The following is a 20512-nucleotide window of genomic DNA, read 5'->3' as shown; positions in this document are numbered from 1 at the left end:
GACTTAATTTTATTCTCGCTAATTAAGCGTCTTACGTAGCTTTTCTTTATTTCCACTCTTATTTCAGCACTCTTTAGAACGTCTATCTGTAATTGGGAACTTCCAAATTGCAGGCTTCCTTCACGCTCGGAAAAAACGCTTTTATGCAGCACGTATTGAGCAACAGAAAGCTGTATAGAGAATTTTTCATGTTGCTCTACTATTCGCTCATTGAAACTTTTCATCTAATTGTAATAATTGAGAAGTTGATTAACTAAGACTAATTATGTGATTACGCGGAATGCAAAAAAAATTAATCAGAGTATCTCCAAGCGACGGCAAACAACATTACCATGGGTCCGCCTAGATACGTGGCATTTGCATATTTTTAAAGTTTGGCTCAAGTTACGCTAAAAAAATTAAATTATGGGGTATTACGTGCCAAAACCACTTTCTGATTATGAGGCACGCCGTAATGGAGGACTTCGAAAATTTCGACCACCTGGGGTTTTTTAACGTGCACCTAGATCTAAGCACACGGGTGTTTTCACAGTTCGCCCCCATGGAAATGCGGCCGCCGTGGACGGGATTCGATCCCGCGACCTCGTGGCTCAAGTTACGTTAGGCACCCTGTACATCCAGAAAGAAGCGCTATACGGGTGGGGCGATTGCCGGCCTCGCTTTCGAGGCTTTTAAAACCGCCTATAACAACAGCACCACCACCAACACCCACGCGACGCTAATCACGTGCTTTCCAAGGAGCTATCATTATCGGCTAAGGAGCTATCTCCACGGCGGACAACGCGACCGAATAGCAACGGGCGCATACATGTGCAGTTCTTTCTTCTTTTTTTTTTTTCGAGGATATGTGACGTGCTTCCAGAAGAATTCGCGCGTAAATCATCTTACTCTTTCGGGAAAAGAGATATGTACCACATTAACGAGACTACGTTGTCGAGTCCCATCTCTAAATTTTTAGATGCACCGATCTGGTCTGGCAATATCCCCATTGTGCCATTTTTGTAACTCGTTGAACACTCCGGGACTGCTGTCTTTCGGAGCGTCTATGCTTGGACACTCACACAGGAATGTGTTCATCGCCTTAGAAAAATTTATTATTAGATTAAACCGATTTCATTGGTGGCCGTATTATTCTTTTCATTCCTCCTTTGTAGCCTTATTTATATTATGCATAACTTTTTTTTCTCTTGATTGAATGACAGTCTATACTGAACCGTTATGAATTTTAATAATAATAATATTTGGGGTTTTACGTGCCAAAACCACTTTCTGATTATGAGGCACGCCGTAGTGGAGGACTCCGGAAATTTTGACCGCCTGGGGTTCTTTAACGTGCACCTAAATCTAAGCACACGGGTGTTTTCGCATTTCGCCCCCATCGAAATGCGGCCGCCGTGGCCGGGATTCGATCCCGCGACCTCGTGCTCAGCAGCCCAACACCATAACCACTGAGCAACCACGGCGGGTCGTTATGAATTTTCCTCGCTTCAATTTATGCGACAAAATTATAGATCTTTAAATTGATTTCCTGAGCACATAAGCAAAGCCTGCGAGCTCCCTCACATGACGAGTGGGAGAAAAAGACGAAAACTTCCAACCCGCAAGACCAGATACGGTTGGCGGAATGGGCTGATAGCGTCGCGGCAAAGCAGACGCCACGCTAGGCCACACCGCTGGGAAAGAAAAATCCACTCACTTGACAATAAACGTTTTCTCTCTCTCTCTCTCTCCCCGGCCCTTGGTAAATCCCCGTGAGTGGGTATGCGCCAAACCAATCAATGACGTCATCATCACCACCCCGGTCTGGGCATACCATGTTATGCATGACAGAGAAACCGATAAGTGCAAACACTGTGGGGCGAGAGGGACCCTCGATCACATAATCTGGGAATGCGCTAGCTCACCAGGGGCTAAAGCAAACATAAATTGTAGAGAGGCCTGGGAAGCCCTGCTGCGGAGCGAGGACCCTACTCCACAGCAACACGCCATCCGCCTGGCGGAAGAAGCCGCGAAGAGTCAAGACCTCTTTGCTTGCTTCTAAACGCGGAGGTTCCGGCCCCCGTCCCCAAGGCCTGTGTGCCGGGCACGGGGAGTAGGGGCCTCCTTATCCGGCGGTACAATAAAGTTGCCATCATCATCATCATCATCATCATCATCATCATCATCATCATCACCACCACCACGATGAATCTACCCCAAATTTCAGTTCTTCGCAAAAGAGGAGAACGAAGAAGAGCCGTTGCTTTCGCCGCCGCCGTAGCGAGGGCCTCGGCTGTGGCCCATGTTCCTGAGCCCCGCCGTTGTCTCGGCGACGGTCGCTGAGGCCAGCCGGCCGGACGGCAACATGTCGCGGCGACATGAGGTACGACGCTCCCGCTCGCTGCGACTGTTCGCGCCCAGGCGCTGCTTCTGTTGGCTATCGTGCAGCCGCGACAGGGTTGAAGCTTTAGGAATAACTGCGTGGTTTTCTTTTTCTTGTTTCTTTGCGAGATGTGAACATGAATCGCATTAACGAGGGGACACGAAACAGTGCGTTAATTCCGGGGCCGGAACGTCGGTCACGCAGGCCCCGCCCTTCCAGCGGTGCTGAACCGCGTGGTGATGTTACACTATTGAAACCGAGAAACGAAACGTTTTAAACGCTCCACGAACATGTGTAATAAACCTTGGCATTTCTGGAATAATGGTCAACTGTCATGGGGTACAGCGGGTACACCTGTACTTTACGCACCCACACACAGATACGGGTGCTTTGTAGCCTCTATGTAAAAGGACTATTGATATTTCACAGACCTCTTGTAGGCTCCTCTGCTTTCCCGTAAGCCTTTCATTTTGTACACGCGCAAAATATGCCCAGCAGTTCTACAGTATACAGTATCAGCAAATAAGTAAAAATAAATATCTTCTAACGGCAGCAGTTATTAACAACTTTACTTCTCTATAGGTCTATCCTTGGTTTATATACTTCCAAATGGCTCTTCGTAAACAGTCAGAACACAGTTGACGGCGAAAAGTGGGCCATAAGCAGTGGCGTAGCTAGGTCCTCTGGCACCCGGGGCCCATAGGTCTTCTGTCACCACTCCTCCCCCCCCCCCCCCCCGGGTGTAGTCGAGGAACGCGAGGATAACAAGTTCCGGGTGTCTTCAGACGTATATGACGCCCCCCCGCTGGCCCCGGCCCCCCCTGTTGCTACGCCACTGGCCATAAGCCACAGAGAGAGATACCTTAATGGGAGAAAAGTGAAGATGTCGGCCTGTGTAACTTGCCTCTACATCTGGTCTGGTGCCTGCTTAGCTGGTCTATATACAGCGAGGTCTTCACCCGCCACTGCAGCAGGAGCAGCCCCTCTGCTAGCCCCGATGCGCCTCCCGAGCAAGAGAGCGCGGCCGCACCAGAGGAGGCAGCCGCCGAGCCGCCGCCGGCATGGGCCAGCGAAGCGCTGCAGGGCGATATCGTCGTCGACGACGACGGCGTGGTCATGCTCGCGCCGACGACCGTGGAGCAAGTGCGGACGGTCACCGTGAGCACGCTGACGCGGGTGCACGGCGCGGAGTACGAGCAGAGGGAACTTCGAAGCACCAGGCGACAAGAGTAAGTACGTACCTCCTCGCTGCATTCTTTGTTCATCGCGTGCAGCTGACAGCGAAAAAAGAAAAAGAACGCGAACAGGGCGGTGACACAGGGAAACATGTTCCTGTCCCGTTCGTGCTCCTTTTCGCTATGACACATTACATCCACTCGCCCAGTTGACGAGCTTTCTGCAGTGTACAGTTTCACGATGCACGATCATCGCGTCTTGTAGTTTTTGTTCGTGGGAGCGGTGGCAAGGAAGTGGGCGCGGCAGTCTTTAGTTTTCAAGGACGGCAGCCTACACCAGTGACCTAGCTCCGCTAGTATGCTAGGGTCTAATGGTTTCCACCAGAAACGTCACACTACTGAACAGTCTACAAACCCTGCAACCGTGATCAAGGGCGGGCGAACGAGGCAAGCGTCAGACAGCGTTTCAACAAGGTGACCCGTCTTCGCTCGATGGCTCCTACAGCCTGGGGGACCCGCCGCGGTAGCTTAGTGCCTATTGCGCTGCGCTGCTGGAGCTCGAGGTCGCGGGTTCAATACCGGCCGCTGTGGCCACATGTCGACTGGAACGAAATGCGAGAACGCTTGTGCACTTAGATTTAGGCTCACACGTTGAAAGTCCAAATTATTTCAGATTCCCCCACAAGCCTCAAACCTCAACGAGCTGGCCCACTTTAAGGCGCGACGTCTCGGTTTCCGCTAGCATGGAGAACTCCGCCGGCCCGCAGTGGTCGAGAACAGAGATCAACCGACCACATACAATGAAATTACGCAGCACTTTTATCTCGGCAGGAGAGACTTTCCCCTTCCTCACAAGAAGTTAAATAGAGCGTAGGCATTGACCCTCAGCAAACAGGCTCGTATCCCAGCCTGGCTTTATTCCACAAGCTTTATCCCGACACCTATGCCAGTAGTTCTTGCAGGCACTGCAATGACTTCGCTAGCCTAGACCACATGCTCTGGCGTTGCCCCTCGTTGCGAGGCAGAACAAATCAATGAGGACAAGCGGCGCTCCGCTATCAAGAGCCCCAATGCCGGGGCGCAATTATGGTCTGTCCAGAGGGCCCACGATGCGGTGGTCGGGCATGGCCTGACTGTACCAGCATGGGAGCGGCCCGCAACGCGCTGAGTCGCTTACCTCAGAACTTTCATTAAAGTTTTGCATCTATCCATCCACCCACTCCCCCCCATATATATATGTCGTGCCGCATTATCAGATCGTTGTTTTGGCACGTCAAACCCTGATTATATATATATATATATATATATATATATATATATATATATATATATATATATATATATATATATATATATATATATATATATATATATACTGAAAACAGCGCACCATATGTTTCCAAATGTGAAATTTGTGTCGTCCTCTCAAATTTCAGCGTCTTGTACTGCGATAGCAATTATATAAACACTCCGGGCGAATTCCCACCGTCGTCGCCGCCGTGAGGTTCAGTATAAAGTCGAAGTGCGATAAGATCGCACCCGTGTGCCGTATACGCTGTACGTGCGGTGGAAAGCATGTGCATGCGAGGGTGATCCTAGAAGGACGGTGGCTTGGTACGGCAGCGTCTTCTCGCGCGCGCAAGCAAGGAAGGCGGGGAGAGGAGGCGCCCTAGGAGAAATGAAGGTGGGGGGAGGGGTCGAGAAGGGGGGCAGAGTATAGCGTGCGTCTCTACTTCCACCCCGGCCGCGGCTGAGCATGGAGCGGCTGAGCGCGGCCGCGAGCGTCATATCTCGGAGGTAATCTGCCGTGGGTTCGAAGGCTATAGCCTATCCGAGATGGCCTCGTGTGCGCTGCGTTCTCGCGCTCCTTGTTTATTTTATTTTATTTACTGCTACTCTCATTTGAGAGCGTGGCAGTTGGGCGATACAGTAGACATGTATATGAATACGCATTTAGGCAGAACAGTTAATTGAAAAAAGGAAGAAAAACGAAAACAATTGCCCAAGGATGGTAATATAAGAAAGAATCTGAGTTTAGAAACAAAAATGCAAGTTTTCACATCACAGTTAATTAACATGATACTGGCAGTTAAGATAAGATCGCATTAAGTTAAGTTCGCACTAAGATAAGTTCGCACTGAAGCGAGATGGCAGCACGAAGGGGCATTCGGGGGGCTCGCCGCCGCTGCCGTTCTTCTTCGCGAGAACGTTCTGACGGCGGGTGTGCGTCGTCATCGAGCGAGATGTGTTCTCGTTTGCCCGTGCGCGCGACATCGTGCTTGTTAGTTTAAGTCAGTAAGCGAAAGTTTGCAGCAGTTCATATACGGCCGATAACCTTACTTCGTATACCTAGCTGTCTAATGATTTGATCTTCGCAATCAATGATTCGCCTTTCGAACGAAATTGCGACTATTTACCTGCACAACCTCGACTAGCCGAAGCCAGTGCTCTACTCAGCCGCTTTACTACTGACTCCACATCAGCGCGCTCGAAACCCCTGCCCTCGACGAGACAAATTCAAACTCGCGCACAGGACAAACTCGCACGCGGCGCTTGTCCTGTGTCGTACTTCCTCTCGTGATCGTCTTGGCGCTTTTCCTTCCTAATTCAAGTGTATCAACAGGCCAAAGAGCTAACGTTTATACTTCCTCTTCGTCGTCATCATCACATCGATTTGCACGTTTCCAAAAAAAGAACGCGCAAACGACCAGCGTCGAGCCATCCGCCTGGCCGTTGAGGCCGTGAAGACTCACCGTCCTCAACATGCGGGGACTGCTTCGTCCTCTCCCCCTACCTACGTGTAGATTAAGAGGCGGGCACCCCAGCTCGGTGGACCAATAAAGTTTTCAATCAATCGTTGCCTTCGGCGCGCTTCGCAACGCACGTACATATCGCGAGGATCTACGCGTCGTGCTTGACAGAGAAGCGCTCGCAGGAGGAGCGAACGCCGCCTGCAGCAGCAGCGGCAGCGTCGTGCCGGCGGCGACTACGGAGAGGACGAGCGCGACGACGCAGCAGCTCGCAGCGGCGGGGACGAGGTCCACGAAGACGACGAAGACGGCGGCTCTTCTTCGCGCCAGTCGCTGCTGCTCTTCGTCGTGGCCACGGCCATCCTGGTCGTCTGCATGGTGGCGGGCTTCATCTCCATCGCCCTGCTCGAACAGGTCGAGCGGCGCAAAAGTGAGCATCGCGGTGCGCCTTTCGTTCGCGACGGAATGTGTTGTTGTTGTGTGCGATAAATCGAATAGTCGAACGAAGCAGTTATGCCTGGCACAGTTGCTAACGGAGAGGCTATGGTGTGCGCGTCACCGTAAATGTGGAAGTTCGCGGCGACATCTCGTGACGCACGTGACCACGGATACGTTATTGGAATAGCTGCTTCTTGTCAACTTGTTAACTAATGTTGATGCGACTTCTGCGATTTCATCTCTTCTAGGAAGTTTGATGTATTTCTTTTCTCTTCTTTTTTTTTCCTTCTCTTTTTTTTCTAGTAAGAACGATTTAGGCATGTCGTCCAGTATTTTGGTATTTGTCAACGTCAGCGCGTGTACCTGTTGCTAAAACTTTCCGAGACAAAGAACGTGCGGCTACAGTACAGTATGTGCCATACCTGTGTGTCTCTTTTCCCCTCACTTCGCTTCCTTCTCTTCTTTTCTTACGTACCATGTGTCTTCTAGTACACACTGTTCCGGGCGCGGTTGATAGCTTTAAGATAACATAGCATCGCAGTAGCATGAATGATGTAGCGCTTTATACTCATTGACGCTGAGCAAACGTTAGCGATACGCATGGACATGCGCATTCCCATGATCACGCCTTCGGTGTGAACGGGACGCCAACCGCGCTTTCCATTTCAAAGCCACAAAATTTTGAAACAACACTGATCCGGCAAAGACACTCCTCTAACGTACACAAAAAAAAAGCTTTTTTGTTATGTTTCTAACTTCGTTTTCGTAAGGGCAATTGCCTAAAATGATTCTTCAAAAGACTAGCGCAATAAGCAGGGACAAAGACAGAGAAAACGACAGGACGTCCTGTCGTCGTCCTGTCGTTTTCTCTGTCTTTGTCCCTGCTTATTGCGCTAGTCTTTTGAAGAATGATGATACACCAACTAGCCCAGCTTTCTGCTTTGATCGCCTAAAATGACCTGGAAGCCATATTTCATTCAGTGCGGCTCTTTTCAGAACGAGTGTCCATAGACGTTCCCGACTCTGACTGAGACAACGCGGAGCTCTGAGGCTATGGCTAGGCGCCGTGCCACGAAAGCAAGCCGGTTCACCGCCAGGTGCCGCCTCTGACTTACCTGAACAATGCACGTGCAGCGCGGTTGACGAAGAATGTCATATAGCCACATCACGGAAGCGCTCCCGATGCATCAGGGCCGACAGCTCATAATGTTGAACTCTTTCCACAGCATTTTTTTTATTTTCTTCGTGTAGCTGTCTTTATTTTTTTTCTTCACTTTTTTTTTATCGCAAGCTACGTAACGCGCTATGTGGAATTAAAACTGATGCTGCAAGCAAGCGTCGACTAACGTCGACCACTTGTGCTTGTTTTTCCCACTCTCGTTTTTATAAGCATTCATTGATATTCTGGGCTTTTTTGCTTGCCAAAACCACAATATGATTGCGAGGGACGCCGTCGGGGGGGGGGGGGGGAGGAGGAGGATGGGGAGGAGGAGGGAGGAGGGGGGTGGCGCAAGGATGCTCGTGCACCGTGCATCTTTGGTGCACGTTAAAGAAACCCGGGTGGTAAAAAAAAATTGACCCGGAGTTTTCCCCACTACGACGCGTCTCATAATCAGATCGCGGTCTTAACTAGCACAAAGAACCCTACAATTAATTTTTTTTCTGTTATGCAGTAAATATGTGGCACAGAAAATTCACGCGCTGTCGAAATTAGGCGTGCAATGAGCAAACTCTCCCCCCACTATACACCCCTTCTATACCCTGTTTTCTCCGCTACCCTTTTTTATCCCTTTCCCCTCACCCGTACAGCGCCGTGGAGGTGCCCTCGCACGAGAGGCAGTAACAGCGCTGTACTTATCTCTTCCTTTTCCCCTTTAAAACCACTCACACACACTATACACCCCTACCCTCGTTCTCTATTTGTTAACTCCAGCTGAACCTTTTTTTTTTGCTCCAATTTGATTTTTTTTTCGCTGATGAGATGGCGCTGCATGCGCTGCTAAATCAATGTTGCTTGCTTGGCTGCTAGTAAAATTTTACCGAATGCAAGCGCCGCGTTTTACTCTTACCGAGTCTGATAAGCTTGATCAACAAGGCATCAACGCCCGAGGTGTGGAAGACGCCGTAGTTACGACGCTCCGAAGTTATCTCGACCACCAGGCCATCCGTAACGTATACGTGCACCTAAATCTACGAATAAAATGTGGTGGCCGTGGCCGGGATTCGAACCCGCGACATCGTGCTAAGCCTCGGAAAGCTGCATAGCCATCGAGCCACCTGCAAAGGGTCTGCACGAGAAGGCGCGAAAAAAAAACAAAGAAGAGAAGAGACAGGCAGCACTCGTGGTCCTGGTTGAAAACAATACGCGCTACCATTTTGTTATTGCACCAAAGATAAGAGAAAGGAAACCTTCATCGTCGCTACTTCTCTTCACTTTGGGAGCCTGCGCCGTTTCTCCAGATGTTTGCCGTGGAACGGCGGTTGTTAGGATCTTCTCGCTCTCCGATGCCAGCGAGAAGTGCAGCTGAAATAGAGAAAGAAAAAAGCGCGCGTAAGACGGCGCTTTGGAACGAAGTACGGGACCGGTATTGCCACGCGGCAGCGACGAGTGCTGGCAAACGAGGAACCTTGAAAGAAGCTGGGCCCCAAATCGCAGAACTTATTTTTCGTATAAGTGCTTTTTCCGTTGGCCAGGCTGCTTTGGCAAATGTAACACGTCCAGCATCACGATTGGCTGGCATTTGCTCTAACGAACAATTATATAACCGCAAAAAGCATTTTTGCCAGTATATACGAGGCATTTATGTACTCACAAAGTCGAAATCGACGAACCCCTCCCCTGCCTGCCCCCCCCCCCCCCCCCCCTTTCGCGAAACGCTGTCCAAACGCGCTGACGAAGAGATGTCCTCTTGACGCGAAAGGTTGGCTCTGAATCCTAGAACACCGGCCATTGTTCGTCATTACAGGTTTCCCATCGTCACGTACGTGCACGTACATGGCCATGACCTACAAATGTATTTATGTGCGCGTACATGTCTCGTTCTCGTACATCCTGCCAGCAAGTCCTATACAATATACGGCGCACCGAAGCTCACCTGCTGTTTGCTAAGCATAGGAACGACCATGTTGAACTTGTCGATCTTGCGGTTGATCTCCGCCGCCGCCGAGCCCAGGCTGCGCACGGCCTCCTGCCAGAGGCGCTGCTCGTCGGCCGACAGCGGCGACGCGCCCAGCTGGGTCCGGCGCTCGGCCAGCGTACTGCGCAGCCGCCGCTTATCGTCGGCGATCTCGCGACTCAGCATCACCCACTCGGGCACGTAGCCGTTGGTGATCAGCACCTGCGCGACCAGCGGACGGCCGGTATTGTCAACTGAACAATGTCGCGCGAGAGAACTGAGCTGCGCCGCGCCGCACTCTGTGTGCAGCAACCTCCGTCTCTCGATCCCGCAGGATGCCAAGCGCACGTGCAAATATCTGAAACACATGTACACATACCGAGCCGTGTGTTTTGTTCTTTTTACGGCGAAGCCGTACATGGCTAGGGTTACGTGCGTTTTTGTTCTACGTGAACAAAAATTATCATCGTCAATGTTTCATACCCCCGTGAGCAACGGCTCATACCCCCGTGAGCAATGGCTCATACCCCTGTAAGTAAGCAAAAGATGCAATGACTCATAGTCCCGTTAGGTTCGCGGCTACTCACTTTGCGTGAATTAGCTGCGATGGCACTACCCCTGTTGTCGCTGTCGGCGGTTTCAATGTGGATGTGTCAGTACCGAAAATGTAGAGGTTTACGTGTTTCGTGTTGCAGACATATCCCTTGCGATGCCACACCGATCCGGCCCAACCGACACCCTGCGACGTACGTGCATCGATGACGTTATCAAAGAATGTGATTGCGGTTGCAAGTGAAATATTTACCACCGATCAAGACAATAAATGAGTGTGCGCACCTTTCGTCACGATGACCACCCATCAGGGCAATATGCGAGTTCGTACCTTTGTTCAAAATTATGTGTCACCTCCGTGTCGTGTGCTAAGCAGCTTCGCTGGTCCACCACCTTGGCAGAGTGGAATTGCTCATGATTTTTTTTTTATCCGAGATGTTGGCGTTGTGCTTATGGCTTATTATGTTGCTTTAGGAAATGCATTGTTGTGTGTTCTAACCAGTGATTTATGCACTGTTACGCTCTTATTTTGCACGCTGTACGAAGTACTTTTTACTTTCTTTTATTGCAACAAATTTGTTCGAACAGCTGGCTGAGTTATAGCAAATGCGGTGACAGAAACCTCTGCCAGGCAAATGCCATTAGTCTCTGTCTCCTCTTCAAGCTTCAAAAAAATGAATTTCTATTTTACCATGGCAACGATGGTAAAGAAAGCCGCCGATGAAAGCATCGGCACATGTTTTTGAAGGCGTTCGAGGGCGCGGAAGGGGGGCGGTTAAGTTCGAAAAAAATAAATAGCCTTGCAGAAGTTACAGAAGATGACTGCCAAAGTAAGCGAAGCTTATACCGTTTGGTAACACACTGTGCTCGTCGCTTTATTATTTTTTGCCTAGTTGAAGCATCGTCGTCTTTTGCGGCTGTTGCGTGGATGCAACTCTCAGTCCAGCGCAGTCACGAAAGCTATACGACGCACGGCTGTGCGTCAAGTTCGTCGATAACGTGTGTTTCGCCTATGTGTATCAGGCTCTAAATTAAATTATGGGGTTTTACGTGCAAAAAACCACTTTCTGATTATGAGGCACGCCGTCGTGGAGGACTCCGGAAATTTCGACCCCCTGGTGTTCTTTAACGTGCACCTAAACCTAAGCACCACGGGTGTTTTAGCATTTCGCCCCCATCGAAATGCGGCCGACGTGGCCGGGATTCGATCCCGCGACCTTGTGCTCAGCAGCCCAACACCACAGCCACTGAGCAACCACGGCGGATTATAAGGCTCTGGGTACGAGTGCAGGCGCAAGTCTGCTCGGTTCTACGCGCCTATGCCTGAGTTGCGCCGAATAGCGTTCAGCATCATCGAAGGACCGGCTCCAGCGCACGCTCGCTCCTGGTTGAACGCCTTGGCAGACGTCGCTTCTGATTGACCACAGCACCAAATTTCGCGATGTTTGTTGCATTTAGAAGAAAAACTTAAAATCTAGTGACTGTTGGTTTCGAATTTGTGATTGAGGTCGTCAATTTTTTAAAATTAAAATAGAAAATAATTCAAAAATTTTCACGACACGAAACTATGAAGTTTACAACTCTGTAACTCCGCAATAAAAAAAAAATGACACCACAATTCTGTTAATTAATTGCATCTAATAATACATCTAGAGCGGAAAATATTGGCATGTTACACATGAATCTCAAAAAATTAGTAATATGTAAATACAGCTTTTTTTTAGAACCTTTGTACACAACGTAACATATTCACGTAAGATACAAAATGACATGTCAGATTTGTCCGCTTTCAATGATCTAACGGATGCCGTTTACAGAACTGCGATATCTGTTTTTGATGCAGAGCTATTAATTTGTGAACTTCGTGCTTCTAATTTTTAACTTCCGAATTTTTGAAAATTCTTGTAGGAGAGTTTAGGCTCTTAATTGAAATTCCGCTTCCAACGTCACTATAATTTATATTTCTCTCTCAAATGCAGCAAATTTCATTAAAATCGGTCCAGGCGTTATTGCAGAAAAAACGTTTTTGCGTTTTACTTGTATTTGAATAGGCCGCGTCGGAGTTGGGCCCGAGCTAAAGCTTCCTCTTAAATCGGACCGGTGCAGACGTCCGCGCCCGCACGCTCTCCGACTCGCATGAGTTGTCCCCCGCCGCCCGCGAACGCCGTTATACGTTTGGCGTATTAGCCCGAGACAAAACGCAAGGGTCATGGGTCATGCTGAAGGGTCAACCAGCGAGGTAAACGTCCGTTCGAAATGTCTGCAACTGCCCCCATTCTGTGAAAGGTCTAACGGCCAACTGTGCCTGGAGCCAACGTCCGAGCGCGAGACCGGCGTCGACTGCTGCCGCCCGACTATCTCGTCATTGCGTCATATGCGACAGCGAAGGTACAACATCAGAGGCAAAGTCCGGCAGGGTGGTGCAACATTCTGGGCGGCATACTGGGAACAGTTCGGCCATTCCTATTGGCCGGTGATGACATGACCGGTTTCCCAAGGAAAGTGATCTAGGGAATTAAGCAGCTACAGCGCAAAAGCACACGGAGGGGCGAAAGCAGCAGACGGGATACAGAGCTATGTCCCGTCTGCTTCTCTCATCGTCCGTGTGCTCTTGCGCTAGATTGTAAATAATGCCATACCAACTAGCCAACCAGACTGTGGTATAAACTTACAGTCATTTTGAACTACAGATCTATAGGGAATACGAATGGTTCTCCGTGTAGGGTGTGTGCTCTCCCAGAATGATTTAGCGTGCTCCTCTAAGATCGTGTAGCACAATGCATATAGCTAGGAGTGAATACGTACTGTGCTCCGTGCTCCTGCAAGTACGAGGATGACTTTTCCTGTAAGTAAGTTTGCCCTACCAGTGTAAATAAGACTCTGTTCCTTTTTTCGTTCAACCTCCCGACCTCGTATACTCATCAGCAAGGAAGAAACTCTCGTTATTGTAAACATTCGGACGACGGCGAGGGCCCGCTTAGTCTCCCTGCGCAACGCCCCGGTAGCGTAGGCCAGCTACTTTTTTCTAAACACCGCACCAGTTGCGTAGGCAAGAGCGCGACCCTCAGTGTGACGCCAGACTCCCAAGACCACGACTCACATCGCTCACAGGCGCGTAGACGAGATCTGGCATGCACCGGCAAGCACATAGAGCTTCTTACTAAAATGATAAAGCGCACGAGGGGGTTGCGCATTACACAACACGCAACGCCGCGCGCCCCCTTTCTGCCGCCGACACCCGCCGTGGTAGCTTAGTGGCTATGGTGTTGGGCTGCTAATTACGAGGTCGCGGGATCGAATCCCGGCCACGGCGGCCGTATTTCGTAGGGAGCGAAATGCGAAAAACACCCGTGTAGTTAGATTTAGGTGCACGTTAAAGAACCCCAGGTGGTCCAAATTATTCCGGAGTCCCCCACTACGGCATGCCTCATGATCAGATCGTGGTTCTGGCACGTAAAACCTCATAATTTCATTTTTCTTTTTCTGCCGCCGACCTGGGTCGCTTCCGGAGGCGGTGCAATATCACATTTAGCGACTTAAAACTGACACGCTCTAACTTTCATAAGCAAACAAATTGTTGCGCTTCGAAGCGACGCGTACGTTGGGAGCTCCGGTTTCGGTTCTCCACCGTCGGACGCAATTATTTTTACTGAGCGACACGTTGTAATAACCCGTACCTGTTTTCGTTGATACTCTATAGTACGAGTGCCGAGTCCACGCACTATAAGTAACCAAGGCGAGAAGCCCAGCGACCGACCGACCGACCGACGCACACCAAACCCGGCGGAGGTATACAGGCAAAGAAAGACTCCGTTATAAAGGCGGTGTTAGTTCCAAACCTCGTTGAGCTTGCGCGTGGTGCTGTCCACGTAGGGGTTCTCGGGCGCGAACTTGAGCGGCTTTCCCGAGCCCGGCAGGTTGTTGAACTCGCCGCGCGCCATCGACTCCTGGATCAGGTCTTCCACCAGCCGCTCGATGGCTTGGCTGCGTAAGCAGCAAGTATATATACAATGCAACAAGCAGATGCTATACGAGCGTACGAAACAACGTGGGCTGCTGCGTGACCTAGTAGCGCATAACAAAGCCCAGCAACAAGAGGGCACGTCTCTCTACAATGCACAAGAGTCGCCGGCAAGAGACTCCAACAAAGAGACTGCCAATTTTACGATGCACTTCACTTCAAGAAGAAATAAAGCTAAATTTATCATCGAATATGCACTGAGGAGGATGCGGTTATCGTGTTTGACATTTCAAAGTGGCATCAAGCGCTAGCTACCAAAGATTGCACAGAGAAATGAGCAATACACATATCAATACACGGGGGGAGGTAGCATTTAGCCCCCTCTGAAATGCGGACGCGAGTCGAACCATCGACCTTGCGCTAGGCAGCGGAACGCCACATATGTAGTCAACTGTGACAGTTCATAAATGTTGGCGTTCGTACTGTCCGCCTCGGTGCCTTGGCTTTATATTGCGTTCTATTAGCTTGACTTCTTTTTTTTCCTTTTTTTTCTTTTTTTCAGGGAACGCAGCATCAATCGCTTCGTATGACAAAACGAACTTGCCTTATCACTATAGGAAAGCAAGCAGAAAAAGCTGCAACGAATCGGCAGCATCATTTGCCATCAGGCAAGGGTTGACGAGATACACCGGCTCGCAGGCGATCATCTGTATATGCGAGCTTCGACTTAGTATAAAAGGAGAAACTCGCCAACCTTGTGTCAGTGCAGCTAAAGCCATGGCTCGCGCCACCCAACGAAAATGACTCGGCCATTGCCCTCCTGCGATTAAATCTCCGAGCGACGCCTGTTGAATGGAAGCTTCACGGAAGTATTATCATTGCACAACGGGCCAGTCCTCCACCTCATCCATTCCGTGGAACACGCAGCCAGCTCTCGTTGCTGATTGGCTGACGCGAGCCCTAGCCTTCGCTGCATGGCACGAAGTCCCGGTTTCTTCGTGCTGCACACGTGGAATTCCTGGAAAATTTCTGACCCTAAAAAGCTCCGCCGGCTGAAAACAAGAGTTAGCCTACGCTTCCGGAGCTCTTTAGTAATGCGTGTCCAACAGCAGTCAGATTAGACGTCCAAAAGACAGTTGCAGTCCGTCGTACGCGCAGTGACTTCCTTTGCTCTAACCAAAATTGCATGCAGCAGACACCCTTGAAAGCTGGCTTTCCCATTATAAGTATCTTTGTAAGGAGAAGCCCACTTTTGTAGCTCCCTCCCAACTGTACAGTAGATTCCCGCTGATAAGTTGTAACCGGAGCCGCGGAAATTTTACGTAAGGGCCTCGAAAATGTAACAGCTAGGAAATCGCCAAAAGAGAAAAGTATGGTAGCGCAGAATGTGGAGGTTAATTTATCTTATAAGCATATTCGATACTTATAGGCGGAAGCTTTAGCTCGGGCCCAACTCCGACTCCGCCTATTCCAATACTTGTAAAACGCAGAAATGTTTTTCTGAGATAGCCAATCGGCCGATTTTAAGTTGGATGGATTGGAAAGAGAAAGCTAAATTATAGTGACTGTCGAAAGTGTAATTTTTCAAAAATTTGTTAGTTAAAAGAAACACAGTACGATTTGCAAGTCCGTAGCTCTGCACCAAGAACAGACATAGCAGTTCTGTAAACTGCATCCGTTAGAGCATCCAAAGCGAACAAATTCGATACAGCAACTTATATCTTGCGTGAGTTTTATACAGTGTTTACAAGAGTTTTGCAAGTCATACTCACATATTAGTGGTCTACTTGAGAGCCATGTATAATACATCAAATTTGTCCGATTTATATGTACTATTACATGTAACTTACCGAATTGTGATATCGCTTTCCATTGCTGAGTTACAGGGTTCTAAACTTGATAGTTTCGTTTTCTGAAAATTTGCGATATTCAACAACTTTTATAAAGAAATCGAAGGCCTAAATTAAGAATTCGTCACAGGTCACTAGATTTTAGTTTTTGTCTTTTAAATGCAACAAGCTTTATCAAATGTAGTTCTGTGGTTGCTAAAAAAACAATTTCTCCTTTCCCACGTATTTATATAGGAACCTCCGAGCTAAAGCTCACTCTTAAAGGAGACACTACAAAAAAAAAAACATTAAACCACCAGCTATAGCCTTGAAAAACATTCTTTCGAAAATTTTATTTTCGTTCATGATGGAATAAGATTGATTCCTAGTAGTCTTTTAATGTTATTGGTCAGCATCCGTTTAGAGAACATACAGTCCAAAGCTACGTTTTTCTGAATTTGTGCTGAAGCTTCTGTCCCGGCACGTCAATGTGACGTCTCGAATTTCGGAGTACATTGTCGTACTCGGGCCGTTTTGGCAATGGAAAAGTTCTGAAAACATTCCAAGTCGAGCCTTCGGTGTCTACAGAAAGCGACGCAAACCGTCTCCATCGATAAGCGTTCAACAAGACCCGAACAGCCGCTTTCCGAATTCGTGACGTCACGTCGAGCGCGTGTGGGAAGTTCACGGCGGCGGCGCCACTTACATTTTGGTTTTTTTTCTGGCTTACCAAGCCTCTCCTCACGGTAAGAGGGGCCTTTATTACTATTACAGAATCGAAATGTACACGTACAATATCCGAGATATTTCCAGTGCCTTAGGAGGAAAAAAAGAAAACACTTTAGAACAAGATACGAAATGAACTTCCTGTGTTCTTCTAACGCGTTTCTTTTTGTTAAAGCGAAAGCTTTACTAACCGCGTCGAGCCGAGTTTCGCCGTCGCCAGCAATTTGACCTTCATTTGACCGCAGCTGCGCCGTAGCACTTTGCAACGCGCCGCGCCGAGCTCCGCCGCTGCCGCCGGCTTGGCGCATGCGCTCTCCGCAGCTGGGTCACCGCCTGACCACGTGACTCGCCGCGCGGCTAAGAGGAGCGCCGCGCTCGCCTGGTCAGTGCGAGCTTGGACATGGATGAGAGCGAGTCCGGGCCGTCTCCTCTGAGCGTTGCGCGGGAGCGGGAGGCTTTGAGCCGTCGTCGCCAAGCGGCGTCTGTCCATCCCGCCGATATCGCCCGGCAAACTGCTTCGCTGGGGAGGGTCCGGAATGCGACAAGCGTAGAACCGTCGAGATCAATGTAGCGACCGCGTTCGCGCCCTCTCCGTTTGTGCTTCGACGATGCGCATGTTCGCGGCGTCTCTTTGCAGGTCTAGCACTTGCGCTTTCCCTGTGGCACAACAGAGGACGCACCGTCGAACGATGCGTATCTACCCAACCCTAACCACAGTCATGTCTAGCTACCGACCTAGCCACTGCCGTCATACAAACAAAGGTTAACCAAGTGAAACCAACACTTAAACAGGCTAAACCAAGCTTTCGTTTTGCATATCCAGGGTTAGCTGAGCTAAGCCAGTTTTTTTTTTAACGCTGGAAATGCCTGAGATGCCTACATCCAAATCATCCCAGCTTTCTATATCAAGCAAATCTCCGATCCCGACGGCGGAGACGTTATCACGGCTACCGCGTGAATGACGGACGCGTGTTTTCGGTTCTTCAGCGCACAGCATATTTGCGATAGCCACAGAGCCTATATCATAATAACAATGCCAAGTGTGACCTGATGCTCCAGCATATTGGCTGCGCTGTCAACAAGCAGTGATTGTGGGCACGTGCTCTCTTTCTATCTCTAATTCCCTCTTATCTTTCTACGTACCCCTCCGACCTCTTACCTAGTGTAAGGTAGCAAACCGGAATTTTCTTCTTTCATCTCTCTCGCTCTCCAGTGAGAGCGAGAGAGATGACCACGTGACCACGTGAGCAGCATTGCGGCACTCACGTGGTCTTGTACTGCCGCGCCAGCGTGGCGTCCTTGAGGACCAGCGTGCGCTCGTTGCGCGCGACGTCCTTGCCCACGCGGTGGTCGTGCACCCTGTCCACGGCCTGCTGTAGCCGGTGCTGCTGGTACTGCTGCCACCGCTGCGTCGGTGTCCCGTGGCCGACGCCATCGAAGCTCAGGTACTGCCGATGCTGCGGGACCGTGTGCTGCACGGCGCAGACATGGAACGGTTCAATTCCTACGTCGCGACGTATTTATAGCCTATACTATGAAGTGTAGCCTGTCAACGCCGCGGATACCTGTCGATACCGAGTTGTTTTGTCACGTCTGTTATCGAAGAGGGTCATCAACGCTGTCATTAAGATTTTTCTCAAATGTAAGCTCCAAAGGGGGGGGGGGGGGGCGGACTAAATGCCTCGTGCTGAGATGTATAGGGGCCAGAATGAAACATATATCCAGCACCCACGGCGCCTACTGCTTTATAATGGCACCTGATCTATGCACCCGCCGTGGTTGTTCAGTGGATATGGTGTTGGGCTGCTGAGCACGAGGTCGCGGGATCGAATCCCGGCCATGGCGGCCGCATTTCGATGGGGGCGAAAACACCCGTGTACTCAGATTCAGGTGAACGTTAAAGAACCCCACGTGGTAGAAATTTCCAGAGTCCTCCACTACGGCGTGCCTCATAATCAGGAAGTCGTTTTAGCACGTAAAACCCCATAATTTAATTAAGATGACACCTGATCTATCTATGGATGACTGCGTGTTCTGTCACCAGTGACCACGTGCAGAGGGCAAAAAACTGTCTCCTATTCGATGGCAGCGCTTGTAGGCAAGTCTGCAAGACGCACATGATATTTTCGACTATTATCGTTTTTTTTTTCTTTGCGTTAAAAGAAGGTCACGGAGCTCTAAAGCCTAGTGAAATTACAAGCCTCAGAACGCTGTAAATAATTTATTATAAGAGATTTTCTTCAGCCAGTTTCGGTTTAGTTTCCCAAGAGGATACTGTTTTTTGACGCCACAACGTGGTATGTGGTCACCAAAGGCGTTATACACTTAACCTTCTTGACAGTCACTTACGAGGCGACCAAGCGAACCGGAACGAGTGTCAAAAGATTGCAATGCCCTACACCCACATATTGTGTCGAGACGTCACGACACAGCATGTGACGTGAATGAAACCGAAACGCTGTATTTATATTAACTTATTAACAGCGCTCTGAGGCTTGTCACTATATTTTCTAGGATTTCCAAATATTTTCTACGCAAGAAATGAATAGTCGAAAATATCACGTCAGTGCTCCTTTAAATCAAACCACTTTCTATCGAAGTCGAAAAATGCACTTGAATATAAATTAGACTATTTCAGAAATACTTAGCCGCAAAAGCTTGTTTATTAAACTGCGTCAATAAATATACGCAGCAATAGCAGGAAGACGCGAACTGATCCAAACAGCCTTCCTGGTTGATGTCAGCTATTGGCCAATAGCAGCCGAGTACGGTAACCTGCTATAGTACGAAATAAAACGTTCAGGAAAAGGGTTGTCTTGAAAAAGGAGCGTTTAAGAAAAGGGTAACTTCACGCTCCGCTTCTGAGATCCATTCGCCGCGCACGACTGCAAAATTTGGCTGAGATGTTCACAGCAGCGAATGCTATCCGCGAACTTTTTTTTTTTTTCCACCAAGCCGAAGGGGTGGTTCAGGGCCTCCTTAAGATTGCACAGTCGTGTGGTAACCACATCGCATTCAGTAAAACCGGTAACACGCCGTTGCTTCGTTGCAGTATACGATACTTCCGATACCTTGATGCCGAAGTCTTTTTGCAAGACTTCGTTGACATCGTCGCACGCCGGAGCCGCATCTCGGGACAGGTGATCACGAACGCTCTCGTAAGCGCTCTTGATTTCGTCGAACTTAGCGGCGCTCGCCGTGTCGCTGCCGCTGTCCGGGTGGTATTTGCGAGCCAGCTGGACGAAGGCCTCTTTCACCTCCTTCATGCTCGAATCTTCGCCGATTCCAAGAACTTGGTAGCATTCCTGCGAGACCACGGGAAAGAAAGTTTGAAATGCCTGCAGCCGGCACCATAGCTGTTACTGCGCGTCAGTCACCTCCACAAGAATGAGCGAAAGCGATGTATGTAGTACATACCTTTATGTTCTTATAGCTACTGCTTCGTCTTAAACATGGCCAGAGTCCGAAAACGCGGCTGACACATCCGTGTGTGGACCCTGACGGTAAGGCGCAAAATGACCTACGCGACAGCAACATTTCTGGACATACCGAAACCGCAGCACCAGCAGACCAGCAACCAGACTAGGCTATATTTTGATTGCG

The 20512-nt window shown here is 49.4% G+C and overlaps 2 protein-coding genes across 3 annotated transcripts; one reads left to right on the top strand and one right to left on the bottom strand.

Moving 5' to 3' along the window:
* Positions 1-2202: 2202 nt before the first annotated feature.
* Positions 2203-8077, top strand: LOC135910615 (uncharacterized). 2 transcript variants are annotated; one of them, XR_010567099.2, is made up of 4 exons: positions 2203-2362; positions 3334-3595; positions 6473-6717; positions 7722-8077. XR_010567099.2 is itself a non-coding variant. In XM_065442624.2 (4 exons), exons 1-4 carry the CDS (start codon positions 2358-2360, stop codon positions 7754-7756), a joined length of 543 nt encoding a protein of 180 aa, XP_065298696.1. In that variant the 5' UTR covers positions 2203-2357; the 3' UTR covers positions 7757-8077. The 2 variants fall into 2 exon arrangements, 1 of the variants encoding a protein (XP_065298696.1); XM_065442624.2 differs by having other exon boundaries at positions 3334-3591.
* Positions 8078-9071: 994 nt separating this feature from the next.
* Positions 9072-20505, bottom strand: LOC135910631 (dnaJ homolog subfamily C member 28). The gene is made up of 6 exons (XM_065442642.2): positions 20327-20505; positions 19981-20214; positions 18176-18381; positions 14233-14377; positions 9821-10063; positions 9072-9249 (listed from the first exon to the last, which is right to left on the bottom strand). Exons 1-6 carry the CDS (start codon positions 20444-20446, stop codon positions 9094-9096), a joined length of 1104 nt encoding a protein of 367 aa, XP_065298714.1. The 5' UTR covers positions 20447-20505; the 3' UTR covers positions 9072-9093.
* Positions 20506-20512: the final 7 nt, after the last annotated feature.

Source organism: Dermacentor albipictus, chromosome 2, assembly GCF_038994185.2.
Source record: "Dermacentor albipictus isolate Rhodes 1998 colony chromosome 2, USDA_Dalb.pri_finalv2, whole genome shotgun sequence".
Taxonomy (NCBI): Eukaryota; Metazoa; Arthropoda; class Arachnida; order Ixodida; family Ixodidae; genus Dermacentor; species Dermacentor albipictus.
Note: the sequence above shows the minus strand (reverse complement) of the source record. Positions and strands in the feature narration are given on the sequence as shown.

Excerpts from the sequence above, each read along its gene's own strand:
- LOC135910631 (XM_065442642.2), bottom strand. The coding sequence starts at position 20,446 with ATGTTGCTGTCGCGTAGGTCATTTTGCGCCTTACCGTCAGGGTCCACA. Across the intron at positions 14,378-18,175 it reads GCGCGGCAGTACAAGACCAC|CCAAGCCATCGAGCGGCTGG; the intron begins GTGAGTGCCGCA and ends CTGCTTACGCAG. Across the intron at positions 9,250-9,820 it reads CTATGCTTAGCAAACAGCAG|CTGCACTTCTCGCTGGCATC; the intron begins GTGAGCTTCGGT and ends TCTCTATTTCAG.
- LOC135910615 (XM_065442624.2), top strand. Across the intron at positions 3,592-6,472 it reads CGAAGCACCAGGCGACAAGA|GAGGAGCGAACGCCGCCTGC; the intron begins GTAAGTACGTAC and ends AAGCGCTCGCAG. Across the intron at positions 6,718-7,721 it reads ACAGGTCGAGCGGCGCAAAA|AACGAGTGTCCATAGACGTT; the intron begins GTGAGCATCGCG and ends GGCTCTTTTCAG.